Source organism: Takifugu flavidus, chromosome 18, assembly GCF_003711565.1.
Source record: "Takifugu flavidus isolate HTHZ2018 chromosome 18, ASM371156v2, whole genome shotgun sequence".
Taxonomy (NCBI): Eukaryota; Metazoa; Chordata; class Actinopteri; order Tetraodontiformes; family Tetraodontidae; genus Takifugu; species Takifugu flavidus.
In genome coordinates, this window is record NC_079537.1 from 4,147,643 (window position 1) to 4,171,895 (window position 24,253).

The 24,253-nt window shown below is 49.0% G+C and overlaps 2 protein-coding genes across 6 annotated transcripts; one reads left to right on the top strand and one right to left on the bottom strand.

Moving 5' to 3' along the window:
• Window positions 1–5,605: 5,605 nt before the first annotated feature.
• Window positions 5,606–13,349, top strand: pdgfbb (platelet-derived growth factor beta polypeptide b). 2 transcript variants are annotated; one of them, XM_057014605.1, is made up of 8 exons: window positions 5,606–6,267; window positions 9,132–9,228; window positions 9,811–9,867; window positions 9,947–10,140; window positions 10,208–10,390; window positions 10,471–11,260; window positions 11,357–11,504; window positions 11,585–13,349. In XM_057014605.1, the coding sequence occupies exons 1-7, from the start codon at window positions 6,202–6,204 to the stop codon at window positions 11,485–11,487; spliced, it is 1,518 nt and encodes a 505-aa protein (XP_056870585.1). In that variant the 5' UTR covers window positions 5,606–6,201; the 3' UTR covers window positions 11,488–11,504; window positions 11,585–13,349. The 2 variants fall into 2 exon arrangements, with proteins under 2 accessions (XP_056870585.1, XP_056870587.1); XM_057014607.1 differs by having other exon boundaries at window positions 6,221–6,267; window positions 9,132–9,224.
• Window positions 13,350–16,630: 3,281 nt separating this feature from the next.
• csf2rb (colony stimulating factor 2 receptor subunit beta) lies at window positions 16,631–22,956 on the bottom strand. 4 transcript variants are annotated; one of them, XM_057015016.1, is made up of 15 exons: window positions 22,727–22,956; window positions 22,361–22,647; window positions 21,253–21,376; window positions 21,002–21,177; window positions 20,770–20,924; window positions 20,386–20,530; window positions 20,152–20,290; window positions 19,911–20,068; window positions 19,120–19,253; window positions 18,863–19,043; window positions 18,674–18,770; window positions 18,534–18,600; window positions 18,383–18,462; window positions 18,089–18,245; window positions 16,631–17,899 (listed from the first exon to the last, which is right to left on the bottom strand). In XM_057015016.1, exons 2-15 carry the CDS (start codon window positions 22,446–22,448, stop codon window positions 17,465–17,467), a joined length of 2,136 nt encoding a protein of 711 aa, XP_056870996.1. In that variant the 5' UTR covers window positions 22,449–22,647; window positions 22,727–22,956; the 3' UTR covers window positions 16,631–17,464. The 4 variants fall into 4 exon arrangements, with proteins under 4 accessions (XP_056870996.1, XP_056870998.1, XP_056870997.1 ...); XM_057015018.1 differs by having other exon boundaries at window positions 21,002–21,174; window positions 22,361–22,953; XM_057015017.1 differs by having other exon boundaries at window positions 19,911–20,065; window positions 22,361–22,947.
• Window positions 22,957–24,253: the final 1,297 nt, after the last annotated feature.

Sequence of the window (24,253 nt, forward strand, 5' to 3'; positions counted from 1 at the left end):
CCCCCCCGGCAGCCCATTATGCACTCCTATTAAAAAAAGCTCCCTATTCTTCGTGTGCCTACCTGCTCGGGCTGTCCTCCAACGCTAATCCTGCGTCTGCGTCAAGGACAAAAATGTCAACCGCACTTTCCCCTTCGCTCCTGCTGTCGTTCCCAAATGCGCTGGATAAGTGAGGACCTATATAAGTTAATTATCAGGCGTGGCGGAGACGTTTTAGGTATTTTCAGACGCAGCAAGGTGTTTCCTCAGCACCTGAGCTCTGCCTGGACCTGCCCAGGCTCTGATTACAGACCCTTCAGCTGCGTGCGCGCTATCACGTGTGAGAATAGGTGTGAGTAGACCGAGCGTGAGGCCGCGAGCGCAGGTGTTCTATAAACTGCACAGCTGACCCGACGCCCCTGTAATTTGTGCCGCTTTATGGATTTGTAGCTGTGGGTGGGACACTTTCATTACCCACTGACCCACTGGAAACCATTTTAGTGGCTTTTAAATACCATTAGCCCACCTAATAGGTGTTTTCACTTCAGGATATGAGGTGAAATTAAGGTAAAAGTGTCATTTTGGGAAGACAGTGAGGTGCTGGAGGAGGCTCAGCTAAATACGGTCCCATTGTGGAGGGTGGGGCTCAGGTCTGGGAACACAATAACCCTTTAAGGCCTGTTGAGTCTGACACACACAAACGGTGACATATCACCAGTCCATCAGAGCGTTCATTCAGAAACGGGGACAGTTTGGAGAAAGGAGGTCTGAACTCGAGATGGAGGAACTGTTAGCTGCGCACGCTAGCTGGGAAATCTCCGGGCAGATCGGTGCACGCAGGATGTGGCTTGTTCCTGGATGCATTATGAATTCTGTGCCGTGTCCGCTCCGTTCTGAATCAGTTCTGAATCAGGGTCACGTATTCTCTCTCTACTCATACAGCATTTTTCGAGGCAAACACATTAATCGTATGATTAAGATCCTGTGTTCTGCTGAGGAACCTCAATCACCGACGAGGTCCGTTTGTTCAAACAAAAGCTGATCTGGGTCGGGTTTGGATTCCTAACGGGAATAGCAGATGACAGACCACGACCCGCTCCGCACAGTGTCATCAGGAAGCAGTAGCGTAAACAGGAATGACTGGGAGGAGGCCGGCGCTCTGCAGAAAAGGCATTTTTAGACCGGCTATTGCAAATACACCTGTAACCTTCTAGCCTCTGTCTCTCACTCCGCTCGTCTCGTCTATTTCGGAGACATGTTTTGTCTCATCTTCCATGGTGGCACGCCAGCCTCAGACATGCAGCCTTTTCAGGTAGCAGCACCAAGGACGTCTATGCTAATACCCAAAGGCTTCGATGCTAATGTGAGGCAGTCCAATTGGAGACTGTTTTCATCTCTTCATTAGCACGTTAGCATGCCGATCTTTGTGACAGTTGTTAAATATCAGCATCTCCATCTGTCAGGCATAAGATCCAGAACTCAAAAATTGATTTCTGGAACACGGTTAGGCTGGAGGGCGAGGACATCCCCCCATGGAGCGTGCAGGACAGGGTGGGGACGCTGGCAGAAGAATGCTGCTGTATACAACCGCTAAGGGCTGAACAAAACCAGGCATTCCTCACGGAGGTGTTTATACTCCACAGCGTGGTGTGGTCCATCCTCGTTTCATCTGCCAGTGTCGTCGCCAGAACGCTCCCCCGGTGTTGACCCTCGAGGACGCCAGACAGCATGTGCGCCGTCGTTGTTAGCGTGCCTTAAAACCTAGTCTTTGAAAAAGCAGGTGGTCTGTTTAGCTAACTGCAATTGCACTAAATCTAATTTTTGAGAGGCTCAATAAACACACAAACAATGCGCTTGGTTGTCAAGTGATCATGGCGTGTTTATGTCCACCAGACCGGTGGACTCGCTCCACTGTTGGTCTGTAAAGGGATACCTCTGTGCAGGCTAGTACTGGTTAGCTGAGTTGCGCCTGCCGCGCATGTTCCAACATGGTGGCAGCCATTTGAAACCTAGCTTTACATTTAGCTTAGCGGGAGATGTTCCTGACATCTGGAGCTGGGCAGATGTCCAGCACGTTGGAGGAGGGACATCTGGGTTTGGGTCCATCGGGACAATTAAGAATGACTCATAAAGCAGATCGCTTAGCCTCAGCGGGACACCTGGCTGTTTCTCCAACATGACGGCTCATTGATTTTTTGGGACGTCCCCGACTCCTGTCTTGTCGACACTGCGACACAGTCATTGTCCCCAGTAGTTTAAAGCACTACGCTGTAGTTTAAAGCATGCTGGGTGTGTCCGAGGCCTTGCAACACGCCCCACGTTAGCTCTGCTACAAATGTAGCCGCGCGTTAGCCTCTATTAGCGAAGCTGCGGCGGATCTGTCGTTTCCAGGGTTTCGTTCGCTCCGACGTCTGAAACCGAGACCACGAACGGCCCAGATGGACCTCGGAGTGTGAAAGAAGTGGGCGAGTCGGGCAGCTGTTGCCCCGGGCTCGCTGCATCTGCTCTAACTGGCGTAAACATGGACCGGTTTAACATCGGGGTCCAAAGAGTCTTCAGAGCGACCCCCCCCCCCACCACCACCTCTTTGCTCCTCGATGGAGTGCATTCCTGTAATTCCTCTCCGTCTCTCAAATTCGGACCCGTTTGTTAGCTCCTGTTGACGGATGTTTGCCGGGGCAGCGAGCCGGTCCTGGGGGGGGCTGGGAGCTCTGCAGGAACCCGTCTGACAGAGGGACGCAGAGCACCTGATGCTGTTATTGAGGCACATTCCTTCTCCTGGGAGTTGGAAACCTGAGCGTTGGGCTCAGCGGTGGTGCTCAGGGCTGGAGGGGTCAACTAATGACCCCCCCCGGTCCATGTGGTCTACATGATCCTCTCTTATCTCCCAGACATGCGTCCTGAACAGCCTGTCCCCCATCAACTAATCAGGGGTCAGTTATTACCCGTCCTGGCTCTCACGCTTTGGACGCCCGCCAATCGCGCGTCTCAAGCACGTGCACGTGCACAAACACCCTCGGGGTCGTGCACGTGCACACACACCCTCGGGATCAGGCCGACGGACGGAAGACGGACGGAAATCAAATGCCACCATTGTTGGACGGAGGCCGGTCCGGCTCGCCCTGACCTTCTCCGGATCTTCTGATATTTGACTGAGCGCCGCCGTTTCTCACCCGATCGTGGGGGCACAGAAGCCCCTCTGTGCTGCGTCCGGGGGGGGGGGGGGGGGGGCATGAGGCAGTGATGGCGTGTGTTGGCGCCTGCGTGGAGGACCGGGGGGGGTTGAGGAGCGCCCCTCCTGGAGCAGCGTCGCTTCACGTGCAGCTCCTGCGCGTGGACTCGGCGAGTCGCTGCCAGCGTCCGTGGGAACCAGGTCAGAAGAGCGGCGAGCTCCGGCTGACACTGGCGTCTGGTGTCCTGCTGCCCCCCCCAGAAACCCCCCCAGACCCCCGTCAGGTAATTGTTGTGATAGAAATAAATCCTTCCACGTTTCCTTCCTCCTTCATTCATCTGACCTTCCTGGATTAGAGCTCACAGGTGTCTCGGTGCCCCCCCCACCTTTAGTTTGTTGAGCTTCAATCAGATTTATGTGGTAAATTGTCCCTGAAACACCTCCTGAATTGAAGACTGTGTGTGTGTGTGTGTGTGAGAGAGAGAGAATGCAGGAAACTCCCCACCTCTGGTATGAAGCTCCGCCCCCCTCTGAGCTCCTCACACGTGCTCTTTGATCTGAAGCTCTGACAGCTCAGATGAGGAAACTTTAGAGTCATTAAAACCTTCAGATTTCTCCCGTCTGCTCATCACAGCTTCCCAGTCCTGGTGTCCTCCAGCCCTGGAGGTGTCCTCCAGCCCAGGCAGGAGCTGGACAGGAGGACACCTCCAGTCTGATCCTGCCCAGTATGTTTACTGGGGCTCTCTGCTGGTGTCCGTACTGGCCTGGGCCACACGTGTGAGAGTGTGAATATGCTGCTTCCTCCATCGTCTCCTGTTGGAGGACAATGGCGTCCTCGTCCTCACCAGGCACCGCTGGACTGGAGGAACAGGCTGGGTGGACACCACGTCCACAGCTGGAATCACTGGAACCCTGACGTGGAGCTCCTGAGAGCTCCTCCGTTGTGCTCCACCTTCAGAACCAGCTCACTTGTTCTCTGCTCTAGATGAGGTCAGAGAGACTCCTGGGATGTTTAGGAGCACCTTCAGCTTCCTGGAGACGATGCTGCTGGGACGGCTGGCAGATGTCCCGGTGACACCTCCAAGGGTCTGTTGTGCAAAGGGGGTGAATTCATGTGGAGTTTAAATGTTCTCCAGTGTTCTCCAGGTTCTCCAGTGTTCTCCAGTGTTCCCCAGGTTCTCCAGTGTTCTCCAGGTTCTCCAGTGTTCTCCAGTGTTCTCCAGGTTCTCCAGGTTCTCCAGTGTTCTCCAGGTTCTCCAGTGTTCTCCAGTATTCTCCAGGTTCTCCAGTGTTCTCCAGGTTCTCCAGTGTTCTTCGACAGTCCAAAACTATGAACCTCAGGTTGATCTGGGACACTAAATGTGTGTGTGAATGGTGAGTGTGTCCTGTGATGGACTGGGGCAGATCCTTTTAGAATGTACACATCCATCCATCCATCCAGCCATCCATCCAGCCATCCATCCATCCATCCAGCCATCCATCCATCCATCCATGACAGGCACCATATTGAACCATCCATTTTGTTTCCCATCAGTTTGCCAAACCTGGATGTGGATGTTCCTTTCTTGAAAAGACTATTCTCACCACTAGGGGGCACCAAACCTTACTAACGCTGTCTACAGGGGGTCTGGCAGCAGGACATTTCTGGAACACGGACCCCCCCCCCCCCCCCACACACACACACGGAGAGGCTGTGTGAGCTCCTCTCAAAGAACCCTAACTCAGAACTTCCACAGTACCAATTCCAGCTTTCCTCTCATGGTCTTCGGCCCTCACAGTCCAGTTCTGCTGCTCTCGCTTTCTTGTATGTAGCATCTGGTCTAGTTTATTTATGGCTATCGTATATTTAGGTTTATTCTCTGGGAAGCATCTGCGGCTCCTGGGACGCTGACGTTTCGTGAAGCTCCGTGACTTCACATCAGGAGCCAAAATCACAAGGTCGTCTTAGTAGCATCGCCCCCTACTGGTGGTTCCGCTTTTACCTGAAAGAACACACAATTCCCCACGACACACTATTCACTTTAAACGCGTTTCGTGGTTTTTGTTGCGCGGTTTATACTAAACATCCGCTTTTTTCCCTGATACTTGTCAATCAAAAACAAATAAAAACAAAACAATATTTCCTCATTTTTACAGACGCATCCGTGCACAAGCGTCCGGTGCGCAAACACTGCTGCGCTGTGTGCAGGTCATTAATATTAATAACTCATAATTGAGGCGCTCTTTGTGTTCGCCTGCTGTGACATTATGACAACAGAGAGGAGCCAGATGATTCAGGACTCGGGAAATGTTGCTCACGCCGGACTAGGAGCCTTCAGCGGGTATAATTTGGCCTCTCTGTGGGCAGATTATCACCCATTCTTCAGGCAGGGGGCGGGAGAGAGATACTGCTGCGCGGAGCGACAGCGAACCCCCCCACCCCCCCACAGCAGCACCAGCAGCACCAGCAGCACCAACAGCAGCAGCGCTGTGTAATCAGGCAGCTCCAGGCTGAGGCACACCGAGCTTGGCTCGTTGATAAGACTTCGTGGAAGGAGAGGAAGGCAAACTCATGCGCAAAGTTTTTTTTTAATTAGATTTTCAGGCTGGACTCCAAGGACGCATTACGGTTAAAGAGAAGATCTGGTGGATTCCTGTGATCATTTTATTCGGGAAATAATCTCAACTTTATTCACCTCTTCCACGGAGATAGCTTCACCTTATCTGGAAATGTCTTAATCTGTAATAATTACAATGTTATCTCCCTGCACCTTTTGCAGAGAAGGCACTTTTGCGCACGTGGAGGACTAAACGAGAAGTTTTTGAACGTCACAAAAGAAAGGGGGGTAAAAAAGGCTCTTTCCCCGCCGTGGAGTTAATTTTATAGAGTTCTTTTCCTTCTTATCTGCGGACATCTGCGGCGCAACCGCGCAGGTAAACGGAGCCGCGGGCGAGCGCGCAGTGACGGGAAGGAGCCGCTGTTCCGCCGCGCGCCCTGCAGAGGAGAAGAGGCTCCCTCGCGCCTCCATAAATGCCCGGTCCGTCGAACTGGCTCGAGGCTGGGCAGCAACATGAGCTCGTGGGTACAGCTGCTGCTCGCGCTGCTGGCGGCGTGTCCGCGCTTTGGCGTCGCAGAGGTGAGTGCGCGTCACGCCTGCTTCATATTTCGATCATGTAAATAAGAGGGACCAAATCAACAAGTGGAGCAAACTTTAATCTCAGCGGGGTCGCGGCCCGCGCGGTGTTGTGCGCGTACACCTGCTGCCGCGAGCCGCAGTTCTCGTCGCGGGTCAGACACGCGGGGGTCGTCCTGACACGCTCTCGCGCACAGCTGGATTCTCCACGTGGGTGAAGTGATGCGTTCATGTCCAGATGTTGAGCAAAGCTCATTACGTGAGCTCGAAATTGGTCTGGAAACGGAGGATTTCTTAGTTTTCTCAGTTGAACAGAAATGGAAATATATTAAGATTAAACAACAACAGCAAACAAAAACAACAAACAAACAAAACACCCCTCCTTACAGTGACAGACCATACAAACAGATTGATGAGCAGGATTAATGAGGTCAGACATTAAGCAAGAAACTAAAACCAAAGGTGGAGATGCAGAAAAGTGAACCGTGCCTATGTTTAAAAAAAAACCAACCAACCAACCAAACAAAATATCATCTTTTGGTGAAATACAATCTGCAGATTTCATATTAGATCGCAGTTCTGGGAAGCGGAGAGTAAAGGCCAATTAGCTTGTGAAATTGCCTTTGGCCTACTTGGCGTCAACTGCCCAAATTCTGCACATTTCAATTCATTAATCGTAATTTCTCTGTTGACTAAAGGGTAGTCAAGCTTTCCACAGAATGTTGATCAAAATCAGTTTGGGAATCCATCAACACACGTGATTGACATGTAGCTGTGGAAGCTAATTGTTAATCAATGGTGTGATGCTAACATAAAAGAAAGAAGCAGTCATGAACGTGAGGTCAGAATTACAACTGTGAAAGAGAAACACAACCTGGTTCATGTTAAATGACACCTGGACCTGGTGGCAGCTCTTTTACTGAATTTGAACAAAGGTGAACAGCCAAACACTGACTGACTGGAAGCAACTAAAGCTGACGGCTACAGCTGCAATTGAAACCTTTTAAGATCCGGATCTATTGTTGGAAAATGGTGATTCCAACCTGCACAGTTCCACTTCTGTCCTATCAAACGTGCCAGTGAAGTCGCATCTTTTAATGTGAGAGTTTATTTAGCAGGTGTGTGACAACCATCCACGAGCTACCATATAGGCAGACCTATAGACAGTCACTGGATGGACCTAAATTCACATCCTCCACAAGTCTTCCCATTTTATTGCTTTTGGAGCAGCCACATCCAAAGAAGACCGACAATTTGACAGGCCGTGCTTTTAAGAAGAAGACAGCTGTAAAACCTTTGAGGTGTGCAGTCGGAATCCCCCCTTTGGAGGTGATACTTTGAAAATGATGGAGTCAGTGTTCAGAGGGTTGATCCCACCACAAAAGCTGTGTGGATTCACACTTGATGTCTCTATAGTTGTACTGACCACACGTGAGACTCCGCAAGCACCGAGGCAACAAACTAGACCCCCTAATTATGAACAATTAACCGCTGCTACGAATTCCTCACTCAAGTCATGGATAATGTCAAGATCCAAGCGGCAGGGCCAGAACTTTCTGGATTCTGAAGCTGTCGGCGTTGATCTCAATTGGACTGGCTAACACATGGCGTGGAGGAGGCGTTCCTGCGTAATGTGTCCACACACGGTTTCCGTCTGTTTTGTTTATCAGAAATGAAGCGTTTACGTAGCATTTCCTGCCGCGCAGGTCGCCATGACAGCGGACAAAAGCCTACTATAATTAACGTCAGACGTGATTAATCAAGCGAGCGGGCTTGTTCCACTGGCAGAAGGAAGAAGTCATCATGATGACTCCTCTGGGGCATCGGCGGCTCCTCTCCAGAGCTCCGTGTAACCCGCCAGGCATTTCCCAGCTGTAAAATCTACCTCAGCACACCAACAATGGGGGAAAGTCGGTGGCGTAGAGTCGTGGACAGGATGCTTCCTTTGGCTGGAACCTGCTTTCCGGTGGGATTCGTCTCAGCCTCCAGAACTTTCGAAGTTCCTCCCACAGTCGCATCCTTTCAGCAGGCTGCCTTAGATCTCATGCTCGCTCAGGGTTCCAACATCTGTCCTCTTTGAGGTGATCTGAGCGACCTGACGAATGGAGCACGTCCACCAGACTGACGCCTGATCTTCATCCATTTAAACCCGTCTTTTATTCAACGTTATCCCTCTTTTTTCAGAGATCCACCTCCCTTGGCCCCGTGTCACTCCTTCCCCCACTTCCTGACTCCTTCCTGACTTCTTTGACCCCTAAATGTTAGCAGATGAGGGGGACACAACGCCAATAGTCATTCACCCCGCTCTTAGTGACCATTGTGTGTCTGCTTTAGTTAATACTGCTCCCCCCTCTGGCTGTCTTGCCCATTAGTGACTGATGGTGATGGTTGGGGTCAGCCTGGAGAACCGACAGTTCTGAGCTGATTCGTTTTTAGAAAGATCCAATCAATAAGCTCACGTCTCTTGCTCGTTGTCATTTTGCCACAAATTTATAACCCATAATCCGATAATCACAGTCTCAGAATGGGATGTTTCATTTTTGGAGTCTGAGATCATCACTGAAGTGAACAAAAGTCTGAACGCACAGTTTCTGTTATATTTGCGTTTGTTTTCTCATAGAAAGGATGTCATATTGTTCATTACTCCAGACTGAAGGACTTGTGGCAGACGCGATGCATTCTTATTCCATTTCCTCTCAGGAACTGTCTGCAACAGGCTTGTGTTGCCTCATATAGGATGCATGGGAAATTTTAAAAATAGGCATTCTTTTAGTCCCGTATGAGGTCAGAAAAGTGTTCCGTGCCTGTTTCATTTTGGTCATAACTGTGTGTCCAACCGTGATTCGACACGTGTGGTTGTGTTTCAGGGGGAGCCTCTGCCCGCAGCTCTGGTGGAGCTGGTTAGGAACACTCCCATCTCCTCCATTGAGGATCTCCAGCTGCTGCTGCTCACTGACTCCGTAGGTAAAGACCTGCAGGTTCTAATACTTTAACATTTTAAAGCTGTCTGGAGGGGAAGCCAACTATAATATGTCAGAAATATGCAATCATGTATCAAATTGTGTGAGACTTGGTGGCATCTAGTGGTTAGAATAGAGATTGCAAGAAGTGAATCCACCTCTCAGATTAAAAATGTAGCTTTTATGCTGCAAAATGTACACAGCTGTAGAGTTATACTTTAAAAATGATCTTGTTTCTCTGAGTAGCAACAAGGAGGAGCCAATTGTAGCGCCCCTGGAGTTGGATCCATTTCTATATTTACAAAAAAATAGGAGATCATTGGCTGCTCTAAATTGATCTTAGGTACTGTACAATTTTGTTTTATATGCTAGCTGTACGATTAAGATGGCTGGACCTCTTCCCCCGCCTCTCAGCTCAATCTGAAAGCTACAGTGACACTTAGAGGCCACTTCTCGACCCAAACTGCGAGCAGCAAATATCAGCAGTAATAAAACTGACCCAGACAAGCAAAGGAACAAACTCCCTCCCCCGTGATGTTCCTCCATCCACATGTTTGCATGAATGTTATTTATTGCTGTCTCTCAGATGAGGAGGACGAGGACGAAGCTGCCATAGGAGGTCACAGAGTACCGAGAAGCCTCAGTGAGTTACACTTGTCACGGGCTCCTCTAACCCCCCCCAACGCACCCTCGCTAACACCCAGTCGCATCTCATCCCGCAGACGCCCAGCTAGCTCAGCATGCTCTGTGTAAAGTTCGCACAGAGGTGGAGGAGGTCACCAGAGCTATGTTGGACAGCAGCAACGCTAACTTCCTGTTATGGCCGCCTTGTGTGGAGGTGCAGCGTTGCTCTGGATGCTGCAACACCAAAAGCCAGCAGTGTGTCCCCGTGGCCACCCACATCCGTCACTTGCAGGTAAGGAACCAGGCGCAGCAGCGCTGATGTGCTCTTCTCCTTTACGACACCTCTTCAACACCTCCAGGTCATGAAGATCGAGTATGTCAACAAAAGACCCATGTATGCTAAAGTGGTGGTGTCGGTGGTCGACCACGTGGAGTGCCGATGTCAGGATGTACCGCGTCTGCCGACGCCCAAGAAAAAATCGTCCGGCAGGCAGCACGGCCTTCACCTCCGAAACCGGACGGTCGCTCAAGACCACGAACTGGTCAGACTTCGCAAGTCACCTAATTTGCATATGGTTAAAGGTGTGATGGTTTAACTCAATGCTGACTTTTACTGACGCAGGGGAAAGGTCACCGCAAGGACGACCTCCACCAGTGGGACGAGCTGAAGCACAACCAGAGGGTCCAGTTGGAGGATCTGTTGGAGCAGCACTGGAACACCAGGGGGGACACCTTTACTCAGCCTGTCGATGGGTACAGTCAGACGGGGGCTGATAAGTCTCTCACTGGAGAAGCTGTTCTTTTAACTCCACACTGGACACACAACTCCACCAGACCCACTGGGACTAACGACCAAACTGGGACGCTGGAGAATCGAGAGAGTAAAGATGGTAGAATCCTAGATGATAATAAGACTGTTCCTTCTGTGGATCGCGTTAGCAGTGAGGTGAAGAAGGAGCTGGAGGAAAGTGAGAATGGGCATCTGCTAACCCAGGGCGACGAGGAAGACGGAGAGAAAATGACTCCATCAATGCAAGAAGATAAAAAACTATCAAAAGGCCACACGGATGGTTTCGCTCACCATGTCACCAGGAATCCTCAAGCCGGTTTTGGTCACACTGAGGCAGGAAGGAGCTGGTTAAAACCAACCAAAGAGCCAAACCCAGACCCTCGAGAACGGGTGAGACAGAGAGACAATGAGACTCCTGAAGAGGTCCAACAGGAGGAGGAGGACAAGGTGGAGCGGGAGAGGGAAGAACTTCTTCTCCTACACAAGAAACTAGACCAAGAGAAAGAGATTCTGAGGCAGAAGCAGCTGAATCAAGAGGGAGAGGAGAGACAGAAAGGAAAGAAGACCGAGAGTCACCCGCAGAGTAAACACCACCATCATCCGCAAACAACACAAGCACCAGGTAAAAGACACTACCAGTTATGACCCGAGTAAATAAAAGTTGAAAAGCTGTTGAAAAAAAAATCCTCTTATCGACCTTATGGTTTGATTCCAACAGCAACAACAGGGACAACGACACGGCAACCATCACCTCCAGCGGGCCCCAGACCCCCGGCTCACCCGAAGAAAAAGAGGAGGAGGAACCGCAAACGAATTAGCAAGGCAGCTATGAGAGCAATGCTAATGTAGAGCTAAAATAAACCCAGGTGAGGAGACAGGAAACGTTTGGTTCCAGGAAGTCGACTTGTCCTTCTGTAACTTTTAACGACTTCTTTGTTCCTCACAGGGAACAAAGTGAACTTCTGGTGGATCTGGAGGTGAAGCAGCGGGACTCCCCCCTTTTTAAGTATTTATTCACTTGTCAGTAACCTGCTCATCTCGTGAGATCTCCTCTGTAACACTACTAATGCCTGTGTGGTGAACCTGTAACTACACCTGAGTGGGGCAAGAAGAGGGTAAGAAGAAAATTGAGTAGAAATGCAAAAAAGGACCTTGTAAAAAGCTGTTGTTGTCATAAAGACATGGCTGGGGGCGAACACAGTCCCGTGGGGGTGGGGGGGCCACTGCGCCACTGTAGGACTGTGGAAAATACTCTGTTATGATATCAAAAAGAGGGAAGCTGCACTTGGACTTCGTCAGGACTGTTGGATGGAGTTTGTTGCTGAAAGACTCGATATGTGGACGCCGTGTTCCCACCGGACTACCAACGATCCGCCTAAATGTTCCCGACTCCTGTTGGGGAAGGATCAGTCGTATCGCATTTGGATAACCTACGTGTGCCACCTGCGACGGACGGTCGGGGATGGAATCCCCCCTTAACCCGGATCTTGGCGGTTAACAGGAGACAGATGGACGGACAATCTAGAGGACTCAACCAGCAACCAATTCAGGCCAAATAAGCAGTGCTTTAAAATAAGGCTACAAGTCGCAGGAAGGCTCAGTGTCAGTAGCATAAAAATGTAGATTTAAGGCAGAGAGGTGTGACAACGTGTATTAGCTCAGATGGTCTGTTATTAACAATACTTAACTGCATGTAATCGATTACAAACACTGGAATCTTCAGGGCGTGAGTGGACAACAAAGTGGCCTCGTCTTCACCTCGTTTTAGCGGGATCCAGTCACGTGTGGTGTCACGGAAGTCCGTCGTAAAAGACTCCTTTGGGGCTGGGCTGGACAGCAACATCCCAACAATATCGCGATTTTGTGATTATTTAAAATAAGCTTAGCTATATAGCTTAGCTAGATATTGGACTCCAAACTAGCTATTACGCTGGCAGCAAGCTACGGTAATTTGAGCTAAATAGGCTCCCTTTAGTGGAAAAAAAAAGCGTGAAATATCATTTATCACGTTAAGACGAGGTGGACGCGCAGCCACACAGGCAAAATTCCAGTTTCGCATTTTAAAAATCCGAACGCAGGTGCAAAGAAAAATGGCGTTAATTGAAACAGGGATGATCGTGTTGCATCTGTGGCCTGACATTTGTGCTGTATTTATTTATTTCCTTCTGCTTGTCTGATTCGGTGAACGCGATGACGCCACATTCCCAAACTCCTTAAATAATCCCGCCTCATCAGTTCTGGCGTCCCTTCAGGGCTCCCAGGAAGACGTGCTGATTGTTACACGAGAAAGGAAGGAAAGAAAGATTCTTTTAGGCCAGAACAAAAGGTCATATCATCAGATCACGCTCAACAAACGTGGAATTTAATTACTGTGAACTGCATCGTCGAGAGGTTTTTTCATTGTTTTCAGTCAAATTATGGGGAGAAACTTTATAATCAGCATCAAACATCTCAACTATTTCTATTATTTGACGACTTGGGAGTGATAAATTTGTCTTAATGATACATCGGTTGAGATGTAACAATGTCTGTGACTTCCTGTAGTGCTTAACTTTAAGTTTCTATTTCCCAAAAAAGGAAAAGAGAAGTGTGCATGTATCAGTGTATGATGGTATGGCGTGGGAACAGGGCTGATGTCACGTCTGTTTTCCTTTTCTCCTTCATAAACACCATACACACTTGTACCAATAACACATTTTTTCCCAGCTGTCTGTGCTGTGTACTGTATCATTTGTTCAAGTGAGGCGTTTCTAAAAGGATCAATTAACAATTAGTCCTATTTTCATTCAAATCTGAATCAAGAGTTTTTAAAGAACACTTAAAAAAAAAAATACATTTAGCACCCAATAAAGAGTCTTTGGCCTGGATACAGTATGAACTCTTTTAAACTGCATTACAAGGTTTGTACAGATTTCTTCATACAGACACCAGAAAATGAAGAAAATAACAAAAAGCACAAAATAAACAGATAAATCTACATCCTGAGAATGTTGAAATACTCTTTGTGGCTTGCTAACAGGCTATTGCTAACCAGGTAAGCCAAAGGATTACCATAACTAAACTGGGGCTTCCAGCAGCTTTGAGTTTAGCATCTTAGCATGCTAACATTTTCTATCAAGCATCAATCACCTAAATGATTTCATTCACGCTGACATTTTACGTTAATTAAAGTATATGGCATAAATAAATGGCAGCTCCATTCTCGATGTTAAGAAGAACTGCTGTCATGGCAGCAAGAAACGTGCACACACACACACACACACACACACACACACACACACACACACACCACACACACACACACACACACATGCAAGGTTTGTTTTTATTTAGTGTAAATTATTAAAAAAACAAAGAACTTGTGCACTGTAGGTGACCTCAGGAACATCTGCTTCACACCCTTTAACCCCCCCCCCCCCCTCCCGCCGTATGTGTATTCTGGATTCTTCCAATTAAGGTGCCGCCAATCTCGTGCTCCTGTCCTTGTTCCTGACCACCAAACTATCTCTACATTCAGCACTGAGGTGGGATTCCCGGTTTTCCGCGTCCAAGCAGTTCCTCCCCATCCCCCGTGGACGTGGACCGAGGCTTGTTGACTGTGGCAAACACACACCAGCACGCTCACCCTCATTCAAATGTACGTGGGGGTCAACCGCCATGACAATGTGGGAGGGTCTCTGAGGGACCAGGGGACTGTGACTAAAGCCACAAGATAGTTCAGCTGACTGCTTGACCTTAAAGGGCTCCTTAAATCCTGAAACACGGCTCCTGAACCAGCAAAGAACAACAGAGGGGAAAAGAAAAACTGATGTTCTGGGAGCAGATCAAAGTTCCGAATTCATGGGATCAATAAGACAATGAAGACGGGGGTGAACCTACATCTGATGAATCTGTCTATGGTTGCCGAGGTAATCTGGTAATGAGACACCAAAAACAAGGAAGACTAATAAAACTGACTTCTTGTGGTTCACTGGAGGACAGACACACACTTTGTGGTCACCAGGTGCTTGTAACAGTATCCGTCCCCAGGCTCTCGTTCCAGCCTGAGTTCTAGAGCAGGGGCACATAATCCCCGATTTAGCTCATCCATTAAACCTTTTTTAATTAATAGCTGTTAATTATTGCCCCATTACAACCAATATTGGCACGACAAATTCTTCCCACAGTGCCTATATGAGGTCTGGGTGGTCACGCTCGCTGACATCAATTAGCTAAAGCGAGGGCTAACAGACTGTTTGGCCAGCTGTGGCTCAAAGTGGACATTGTGGTTCCGGTGCAGAACATCAAGGGGTCCACAGCAGGAGTACAGACAGGAAGTGATGCTATTTCATTTCCTCTTTCATTTCCAAGCAAACTGACTGCAAACACATTATTGTTGCTAGCAGCCGGCTAACATGTTGACAGTTAACAGACAGCTGTAAAGTTAAGCTGGACTTCCTAAATCCTATAAGACTAAATCCTTGGAATGAATCCTATTGACGTACTGGTGTGTGATGATCACCTGTACACCCATGATGTCATTTATTTTTAGAATACCAAATCAATCTTTATTGACTTCACATACTATACTGCTTTTAATCGTGGCGTTTTTCATTTTAAACCTTTAAAAATACGCCGACTCGCTCCGGCTAAAGGAGCTGTTGCGATTCACTTCTTTCTTCTTCTCCTCCAGTCTTGGTGACAAAGCATGAAACTTCCTAACCTGTCTTGGAACAAATGTTCGGAGCAACTGTTTGTGTTTTGGTCTGGATTCCCTGATGTCCAGTCGTGAGGAAACAGGAGGCCTTTGAACAGGAGGGTCAAGCATCCGTGCGGCGCCACGCACTCCCCACACCTTACAGCACGCTTATTTTCCTGTTATGCACAAGCAGAGACGAGGACACTCTGTACGCCGATGACCACATCTCCTGTCAACAAGCTCACACTACCTAATCTCGTCCCATCCTGGGATCTCCCCACCTTTATTTCCTCTGAGAAGACGAATCCTTCACGGCTCGTTCGGTCAGTCGGTGAAAACCTGATTTCTGCTCAGAACAACAAACCGGTGAAGAATTCCCGGATTCCCGTCAAACACAGAGGCCAAACCGGGCGAGCGTGTCAGCGTCTCCCAGGGCGCCGCGCCTCAGCTGCCGTGTCACGGCATTCCTCGGCGTCTTCGGACAGGAAGTTATACCCACAGATGCGGTGAAAATCGCAGGAAGTTGATATCGGCATGCCTGGAATTCCAGCCGCTGCAGAAATAACCGAGCAGAATAATGAGGATGAAAAAAGGTCGCAGTCGTGCTGCCGCGTCAGCTCGAACCTTCATTGATTGCAAGGACATTAGCAGGGTTTGACGTCCTCATTTCCACCTGGATCTTGGCTGGACGACCATTTATAGTCGTAAAGATGACAACATAAAACCAGGGAAGTGACAGAATAATAGTTAATGGTATAGAAAATGCACCCAGGCTTGTTCTGTGTCCGTGAAAGAAGCGGCCATCAGAAATAACCTTCAGTTTGATAATGCAGTTAACGCTCTTTAAGCGTGTCTTTGGAAGAGGAGCATTCTGCGTCATGCACATCCTGCTGCAGCATTGCCGCACCCTCAGCTAGCGCGCTAGCGGCTGCGTCAGGTTTGGTGCAGTCACATGGCCTTTAAAGGATACCGTAGGCTCACTACTGCATCAACATCAGGAGGTTTTACAGAATTCTAAGTCATCATCAGTAATTTACTCTGCTAAAATGATGCTGCAAACGTGCTCCCGGCTCACCTGATCACGGCTAAACTCCCACTTGATCAAAACGAGCATCACTGGAGGAGCTCAGAAGAAAAACTCATGTCGAGTTCCTGTCGAGGTCAGAGCAGGCAGGTGAGGAGGCCGCAGTGGTACCTGAATAAAGCTTTCAGATGCCTCAAAGATGACCTTTGTTACTGAGGATTTACAAAAAACACTATCCCAGACGTCCAAATTAAATCAGTATCTGAAATCCATTAGTAAAGAGTCACAAACCCAGTACAAGCTGTTATTTATTGATTTAGGATGAGTTATAATTCATGTGCGGTGGTCAGGGTGCATGACTGTCAAAAACAACTGACTGAAGGTCGTTTATTTTAAGAAAGAAGCAAAAAGAAATCTGCAATGACTGCTAACCCCCTGGTGCAGGTCCAGGCTTGGTCTTTCTGCTTATAATATAATATTTGAAAATGGAGGAAACCATGCAGAAAGCTCTGCGGGGTCACCTGAGCTTACGATTGCTGCTACTTTATCTTGGAAGCTGCTCCGGTTTCTAAACTAGCTGCTTTCCTATAACACCACGCACAGCAAAGTTTGTGGTCTGAAATGTGCTTCTGACATTTAGCGCTACACTCGGCTCCCTGAGGGCCACAAACACGCCGACACAACAGTTAAATCAGCCTTTTATATTGGGCATAACAATATTTGAGTGCTTCCAGGTCCCATGGCAATGCTGGTGAGAGGGTCCTAACTCACACATCTTTATGCAGACAGGCGCACGGTCAATGCTGCAGCCAGCAAATTTACATATTTTTCCTAAAATGCAATTTACATAATCCTGCTGTTTATCATAAAGATGCCGTAAAGACGAGGCCAAATGCTCAATTAGATTCTCTCCAAATAACACTTTAGAGCTGGAAAGACACAGAGGTTCAGTCTGAAGGCTCCCGCCTCGACTCACTACTGCCCTCTATCGGTCAAACACTCTCAGGCCACGACAGAGCAGGCAGGTAAGAGTTTGTTCCTTTTAAGGCACAAAAGTCGCTAAGCTGAATACTCTGCCTGACGACGACGACGTCAGCCTGAGTGACCAAACAGGTCCGGCCAGGTCACGTGTGGCCTGTTGGAAGCTGGCAGTAGCCTGAGGCCTGTACGGAGACCCCAGGAGGCCAGCATGTAAAAGCTGGGGGGCTGGGGCTGCTGCTGCTGCTGCTGCTGGTGCTGGTGCTGGTGCTGGTGCTGCTGCTGCTGCTGCTGCTGCTGCTGCTGCTGCTGCTGCTGCTGCAGGGGGCTTCTCTGGGGGGCTCTCTGAGGTCCGGCACCTCGTCGGTCACCTGCCCAGGGTCCGGAGGGCACTGATGCAGCCCACTGTTCTCCTGAGGGGGGGCTGCACCGACGTCACAGTGAGGAAGATGATGATGTGGGGATCCACTCGTACTGCGGCTGGGCAGGCACACGTAGTCCTGTTCACCCACGGTCAAGTTCAGGGCGGCAGGGTTTTCTAGTGAGGATGGTGTGTCCCTGATGCCGTTCAGCTTTGATTCCTGTCACAGTGAAGCATTTGATTAAACTTTGAAACTTTGTTCAACAGGTATTGATTCTGTGTGAAAGCAGAGAAATCTCCTTTCTCTCATTTTTGCATTCTAAACCAAATCAAATCAGATTTGCATTTAAACCTCATCCTGAACGTCTTCATCCCTTCAAATTTAAACGTCCTGTTGGACCAAACTGACCCAGCACAGGATGTACAGGCCGCTGAATCCCATGAAGTCGCCAGACCCGTTGCTATGGTCACAGATGAACGGTTGTTTGCTGCATTCCCAGCCGCTGTCCTCCTGCGAGTGATTTTCTTCAATGTTCTTCTTTGGCAAAAGGTAGACGTCAGTGCAGCTGCAACGAGACGCAGAAACACAGACGGCTGCTTCTGATGACTCCAGATAATGGAACCATCTCCAAATATGCACATCCAAAGGAATTTTGCCATCATCTGTTAACTGTTATCCATGCTGAAAAGCGTGAAGGGTTACCAGGTCGACAAGCTGCCAAAGTGTTGACCTTTGCTGGTGAAGGACGGCTTCATCAGGGCCTGGCTCCGACGTTCGGTCACCTGTACATCACAAAAACACCTTAACTTGGAAAAGAACGGCGCTGCCTGTGAAACCCGGGAGCTTTTCTGACCTTGATCTCAGACATGATCTTGCTTTTGCCTGGAGATGGGATCGAGTCCACCCACAGAATCACCCTCCTGTCCGTTCAAAACGAGGCCGTTAATGACACGCGGCCGAAATCTCCACGTGAGGAAAGAGTAAAGGACGAACCTCTGACAAGCCGTGACGGCGCAATAGATGGTGTAGAAGATCGTGGCCACAAACATGGCGATGAAGCAATAGATCAGGGTGTTGGGCGACCAGGCGGCTGCCGGGGGAACAAAGCACTCAGGAAGTGATGTTGATGTTGAGTAAATGCAATAAATAAGAATACAGTAATGTTCTGGAGGGTGACGGAACCTTCATGCGAGGTCCACGTGGCAGGAAGAGACAATTCCGATGGGATCCCCCCGTAGATGGCCCCGTCTTCGGGGACGACGAGGGACCTGACCTTGACCTGGTAGACCTGGGACGGGACCAGAGAGGCTTGCAGGATGTTCCAAGACACGGTGCCTTTCGAGACGTTATGGAAGTCCTGGCACTTCGGGGTACAGAAAGACGACTCGTCAACTCCTCAGAATCACTCAGACGCTTCACAGGAATAAGTGTTTTCTCACCTCTTCGTCTTTTCTGTAATAACACAGCTGATAATACACTTGGATCTTTGCCTGCTTGTTCGGCTCCACCCACGTCACCACCCAGTTGCTGCCTTTCTCCATCACGCGTAGCTGCTCAGGTGGGTCAGGACGAACTGGACGAGGAAAGATTCCAGTTTAGAGGCATCGTGGAAGCAACTGCTGGTTATGTGACGTCAGTCAGGACGTCTGCATGTGAAGCTAAGGGCGAGCTTCCACCGCACCTCCAAAACTGAGGCATTTTAACCCCCCTACAGTGTGAATGGCCAAGAATTTGATGATTGGTGCAAAAAAGCTGCTAATTTGTGGAAAAAGTGCAGCTCATGTGTTGCGTACGGAGAGAGTAAGGCCTGGTTAGATGAAGAACACGTAACATGTGCTGTAGCAGGGACAAACCAGCAGAGCTGCGCCTGTGTGACTCTTTAAGTCTGACTGGAATGAACTTTGTTCCTGTTTCAGCTGCCTCAAGAATTTACAGAAATGTCTCTGTCCTGGTGGAGTTTGGAGCCGCCTGTACAGCAGAAAACCATGTGACAACAATTTAATGGAACCCAAATAACAGATTATCAGCCATTAAGTGCTGCCCCTGGTCATCGTATATTTGACAGTTTGATGTTTTTATTTTCATATAAAAAGGTTCTTCAGACAACTTAAAGTGCAGTACCACCGTTTATGGCCTAGGTGGCGCCACTCATTCACCTCCGTTCAGTGTGCCAGCAGTTTTATCAGCCGCCGAATGTGGTTTAATTTGAGGGCTTGTTTTTTTCACTCACTGTGCTTGTTTGCCTTGAAAGTCTTGGCGCTGTGTCCTGGCAGCAGCTCCAGGAGCAGGTTGCCAGGGTCTGTTGCAGTCAGCGAGCAGCTGTGTTTCAACACCCGTCCCCCAGGGTCGGAATTTACGCTGTGGTTTTCGCAGCATCTCTCGGTCCTGCTGGCAGGATTTTGGGGAGTGGGGGAAAGGATGAGTAAAGGAGCGACCAGCAGACTTTATTATCGGCATCCCGGGAGACTTACGGAGCGGTGCGGTTGCGGCGGCAGAGCAGCTGGTGGGTAACGACCTGAGAAACGTCGGCGCTGACCTCCCAGCTACACTTCACCTCCTTCTCCATAACCAGCACACAGTGCAGGCTGGGGGGGCGCCACCTGCCTACATCTGGAGACAAAAACGGGTCAGATCCAGTAGCTGATTCCTGTCTGTATTGTTATTTCTGTTAATAACAAAACTTCGAATTGAAGCTAATTTGTCACCTTTTTCTGTCTCCTCTGAACCCACTGGGGTCCAGTCGCTCCACTGCCCCACGCTGACCCGGGCCCTCACTCTGGTTTGGAACCTGCAACCCTGAAGCAACAGTTGCTTCTCTAGCCTCATGCTAGTGTTACTGACATTCTTGGTCTGTAGAGAGAACAACCGCAAAGTAAAACTGAAATAGCCTTATTTAGCTAGTATCAAGAAGTTAAAAAAAACTGTTGGCTTTAACAGTGCAGCGATAAGATTTCAGCTGAGTTAAGAACCCATATTAGATAACTTTCAAATGGAGTTTAAAGGGACAAGTAACGAAAACTGAGGTAACACCAGATAACATCATGTCCTCGCGTTCGGAAGTCTAAGTTCAGATTAGGTCAGATGCTAACCGTCCACGCGTCCCCCTCGTCTCTTCTGTAGCCGAGCTGATACGCAACGTCCTCGTTCAGGGAGGACAAACGGGGGTAAGGCTCGGACCAGCTGACCCGGCAGCCTCCGTCTTCGTCCTCGTGGGTGGACAGATTGACCGGCGGCCGTGTTCTCACTGTACAACACAAGGAGCAGCGTGAGGACCATAAAACAGGGTTTCTCTCGGCGTCGGTCAGTGATTGATGGTCTTACAGTGCTGAGAGAGTTTTACAGGCTTCTGCTGGCAGAGCTGCTCTGTCCCCTCCTCCAGGAAGAGGACGGTGTGCGTGATGCCGATGGCAAAAACATTTGTTTGGTATCGACACTGGGCGATCCCGGGCTCGCTGGTGTTCCACTTGGGGGTGCTGTATTCTACACACTGGGTCCTGCTGGGACACCAACACAACCGTGAGACGTGGAGCGACCCCCACCAGGCTCGTCACCCCTCCCACTGCTGTCATCACCTGCTTTTGTTCATCTTGAACCAGAGCTTCACCGACATGTTCGTGGGCTCGCGCCACTGGCAGTGCACGTACGATTTGTAGTTGTTGTAACACAGCAGGGAGTCCAGCAACGGAGACGAGGATTCTGAGAACAACACAAGAGCGGACGCGCGTAAACGGAAAATGCATTCACACCCAGACACACACGCGCACGTGCACGTTTCTAAGAAACCTAAAATCTCCAATCGATCTAATCGACCAACTGGAGAAAAGCAACACAGGCAGCAGCTGGAACAGAATCCAGAACTTTGCTGTCATGAGGAGACTGTGCACGCACACGCAGCTACACGTCTGAAAAATCGATTCAAGTTATGTTTCTTAAACAAAAGTAATTAATATGGTCTTGGTATACTGGACAGTGTGAGACTCACGGACTAAAAAAAAGGAACCTCTAAAACACCAGAGAGTGTGAAACGGAAGGTGGGAGTGGTGGAGGCCAGAACAGCAGAAGTGGTGATCCTTTAATGTTGAGGAATGATAATTAAGTAAATATTAATGTAAAATGGGAGGAGCCAGTGAAGAAGCAAACAGTGATCAACAGAAAACGATACAGCTAATTATCAATATGATCACCAATGTGTGTATTTAAGTTTTTGATCTTAAAACCAGTGTTAACCTTGTTTAACTGTTGCTTATTGTGGCTTCACACCCCCCCCCCCCTTCCTCACTGTGACCCTCTGAGCTGCTCTTGTCTCAGTCTTTCGTATCAGTCCAGCTTTGCTTCCGTTGAACATTTACGAATCCTCACCAAATAGATAACACCAAATCTATTTCTTTGGTAAAAACACCACAAGCTGTACCTAAATAACGGAACAGGAGCATGTAAAACATACCAAAGATACCAATTCCACCACTTTACATCATCATCTGGACGTGAAAATGAATTTCTCCAGTTAAAATGTAAAAAGAAATACAGCTGTCCTTAATGTAAAATCTCATATGTTGTAAAATACAATAAATTAAAAACACCAACAAAAGAAAGAAACCCCAGATGGATTATTTGGGGTCCAGTTGTTACTCAGATCAGATAAGAGGAAAATATCAGCTCTGCTGAGCAACACAGACTCACCGTGGAGGCTGATGGGACAGCGGTCGGACTCAGAGAAGCTGGGGAGACGCAGCAGAACCCACAGAACCGACATCCAGAAGGGAAACATCTTGCCTGGGGGTGAAGACCCCCCCTCCCAGCCGTGCTCGGAACAGCCAGACACACGTGTTCACATCTCTGGAACTCAGAGACGTGCGACAAGACTTTTTTACTTACTAGAAATCTTGAAGAAATGAGTCACGGGCCACAAAAGCAGAAGTTTCTTCCTATGCGAGTGGGCCGCTGCTGCGGGTCCGCCCTGCTGCTATCTGCCCGATCACATGTGGTATTGAATAAAGAATGTAGCCAGAAGCACGGTAACGGAAGCGAATTACACTGTCAAATCACCAGGAAACGAGGGGTCTGTGATCCCGAGTGAGGCGCAGGAGCGCGGCCCTCTGCAGCTAATACACCAGCATCAAACAACAAATCCATTGTTTATCCCGTTTGTGAGGTTTTGAGCAAACTTTGACCTCATTCAGACAGTTTGGGTTCCAGTTCTGTGTCAGAGGTTCTGTGAAGGGGAACCCCCCCCCAGCACGAGTTGAGAACAAACTCAGACGGCAGTAAATCTCTGCTGTGTGCGCTGTTACTGACATGCATGAGTGTTCAGTCCTGTTAGGAAAATTCATTGTAATCAGCCCTTCGCTGATTCATGGTTGGACCTCCTTAGAGGAAGTATCTGCCCAATTCATTAAAAGCGTCGACATCAGACAGTAAAAACTCCCTTTTCGTCTGTTCTGTGTATAAAAGCCTCTCAGGCTAAGACATGAAGCTCGATGGCTGCCACCTACGGTGCCACGTACACTATTCCTCCATTTGTACCATCACCTACACGCTGTGGGAATTTCCTCTCTGACAAATCTCGTTTCCTCTTTGTGGCAGCAAAGGTTCAGTCGCATTTGTGTGATTATGTTTGTTGACAGAGCTGCGCTTAAGCATAAAGGAACTCTCTGGGAGCTGTTTTCTTCTGCCTTTCTATCTTCTCTGTGATGGTTCTATACGTTCTACCTCTGGGGAATTCCGCTGGGCTAGAAGGTCTGATGATGCGTGTCAGCGTAAAAACCACGAGGTTAAAAGAGCTGGGTCGACGACCGGATCGAGAATCACATCTGCAGAAGGTTCCACAGAGCCCGATGGTCACCAGTAATCTGAAATGGAGGAAGTAGCAGGACCCTTCCTGACCAAACTGAGCCAACTGGGTGAAAAAGGTCTTGTTAGGAGATGTGACCAAGAACCCAGCGATCGCTGTGGCTGCACCCAGAGATCCTGTGAGCAGATGAGAGAAAGTTCTGGAGCTTCTCTTCACTAAAATACACCTGAACCCACCGGAAGGACTCTCAGACTGTCGAAAAACAAGATTTTCTGGTCTGCTGCAAATGACAATTTTGCCCCTTTATATTAAGGGCCAGTTTAGAGGAAACCAGTGGCCTCCTCAGCTGCCCAGTGGGTCCCTACAGTGAAGCACGGTGAACGTCCTCAATGCTGGAAGCTTCATCCACATCTAAAAACCCAAACCAAAATGGGGATTTAGTGATTTAGGATTTAGGCCTGTTGCACTCTACGCTGGCCGTGTGCAGCACGTTCACACGGTTCCCAGCAGCAGCAGCAGAACGTACCAGCAGTGTGTCGGGGGGGCTGCAGATTGACTCCTCCCATCATCTGGCTCCTGCAAACTCATTTGTAGTCAAAAAGTTGTATAAATGAAGCAAGTGTCGCCTGATTTAGATGTTTCTTACGTGTGAATCTGACTGTCGTCACCACCTGGACGACCCTGCTACAAATTACTGAGGGAGGCCACCAGGACACCAGCTTCACCATCTGAGGAGGAGACTCCCCACTGGGAGGGTGATGGGGGCATCATTCTGTAAAGCT

Excerpts from the sequence above, each read along its gene's own strand:
- pdgfbb (XM_057014605.1), top strand. The coding sequence starts at position 6,202 with ATGAGCTCGTGGGTACAGCTGCTGCTCGCGCTGCTGGCGGCGTGTCCG. Across the intron at positions 6,268-9,131 it reads CGCGCTTTGGCGTCGCAGAG|GGGGAGCCTCTGCCCGCAGC; the intron begins GTGAGTGCGCGT and ends GTTGTGTTTCAG. Across the intron at positions 10,141-10,207 it reads CCCACATCCGTCACTTGCAG|GTCATGAAGATCGAGTATGT; the intron begins GTAAGGAACCAG and ends CAACACCTCCAG.
- csf2rb (XM_057015016.1), bottom strand. The coding sequence starts at position 22,448 with ATGTTTCCCTTCTGGATGTCGGTTCTGTGGGTTCTGCTGCGTCTCCCC. Across the intron at positions 21,377-22,360 it reads CTGTCCCATCAGCCTCCACG|AATCCTCGTCTCCGTTGCTG; the intron begins GTGAGTCTGTGT and ends TGTTGTTCTCAG. Across the intron at positions 20,069-20,151 it reads CGCCGCAACCGCACCGCTCC|CAGGACCGAGAGATGCTGCG; the intron begins GTAAGTCTCCCG and ends AAATCCTGCCAG.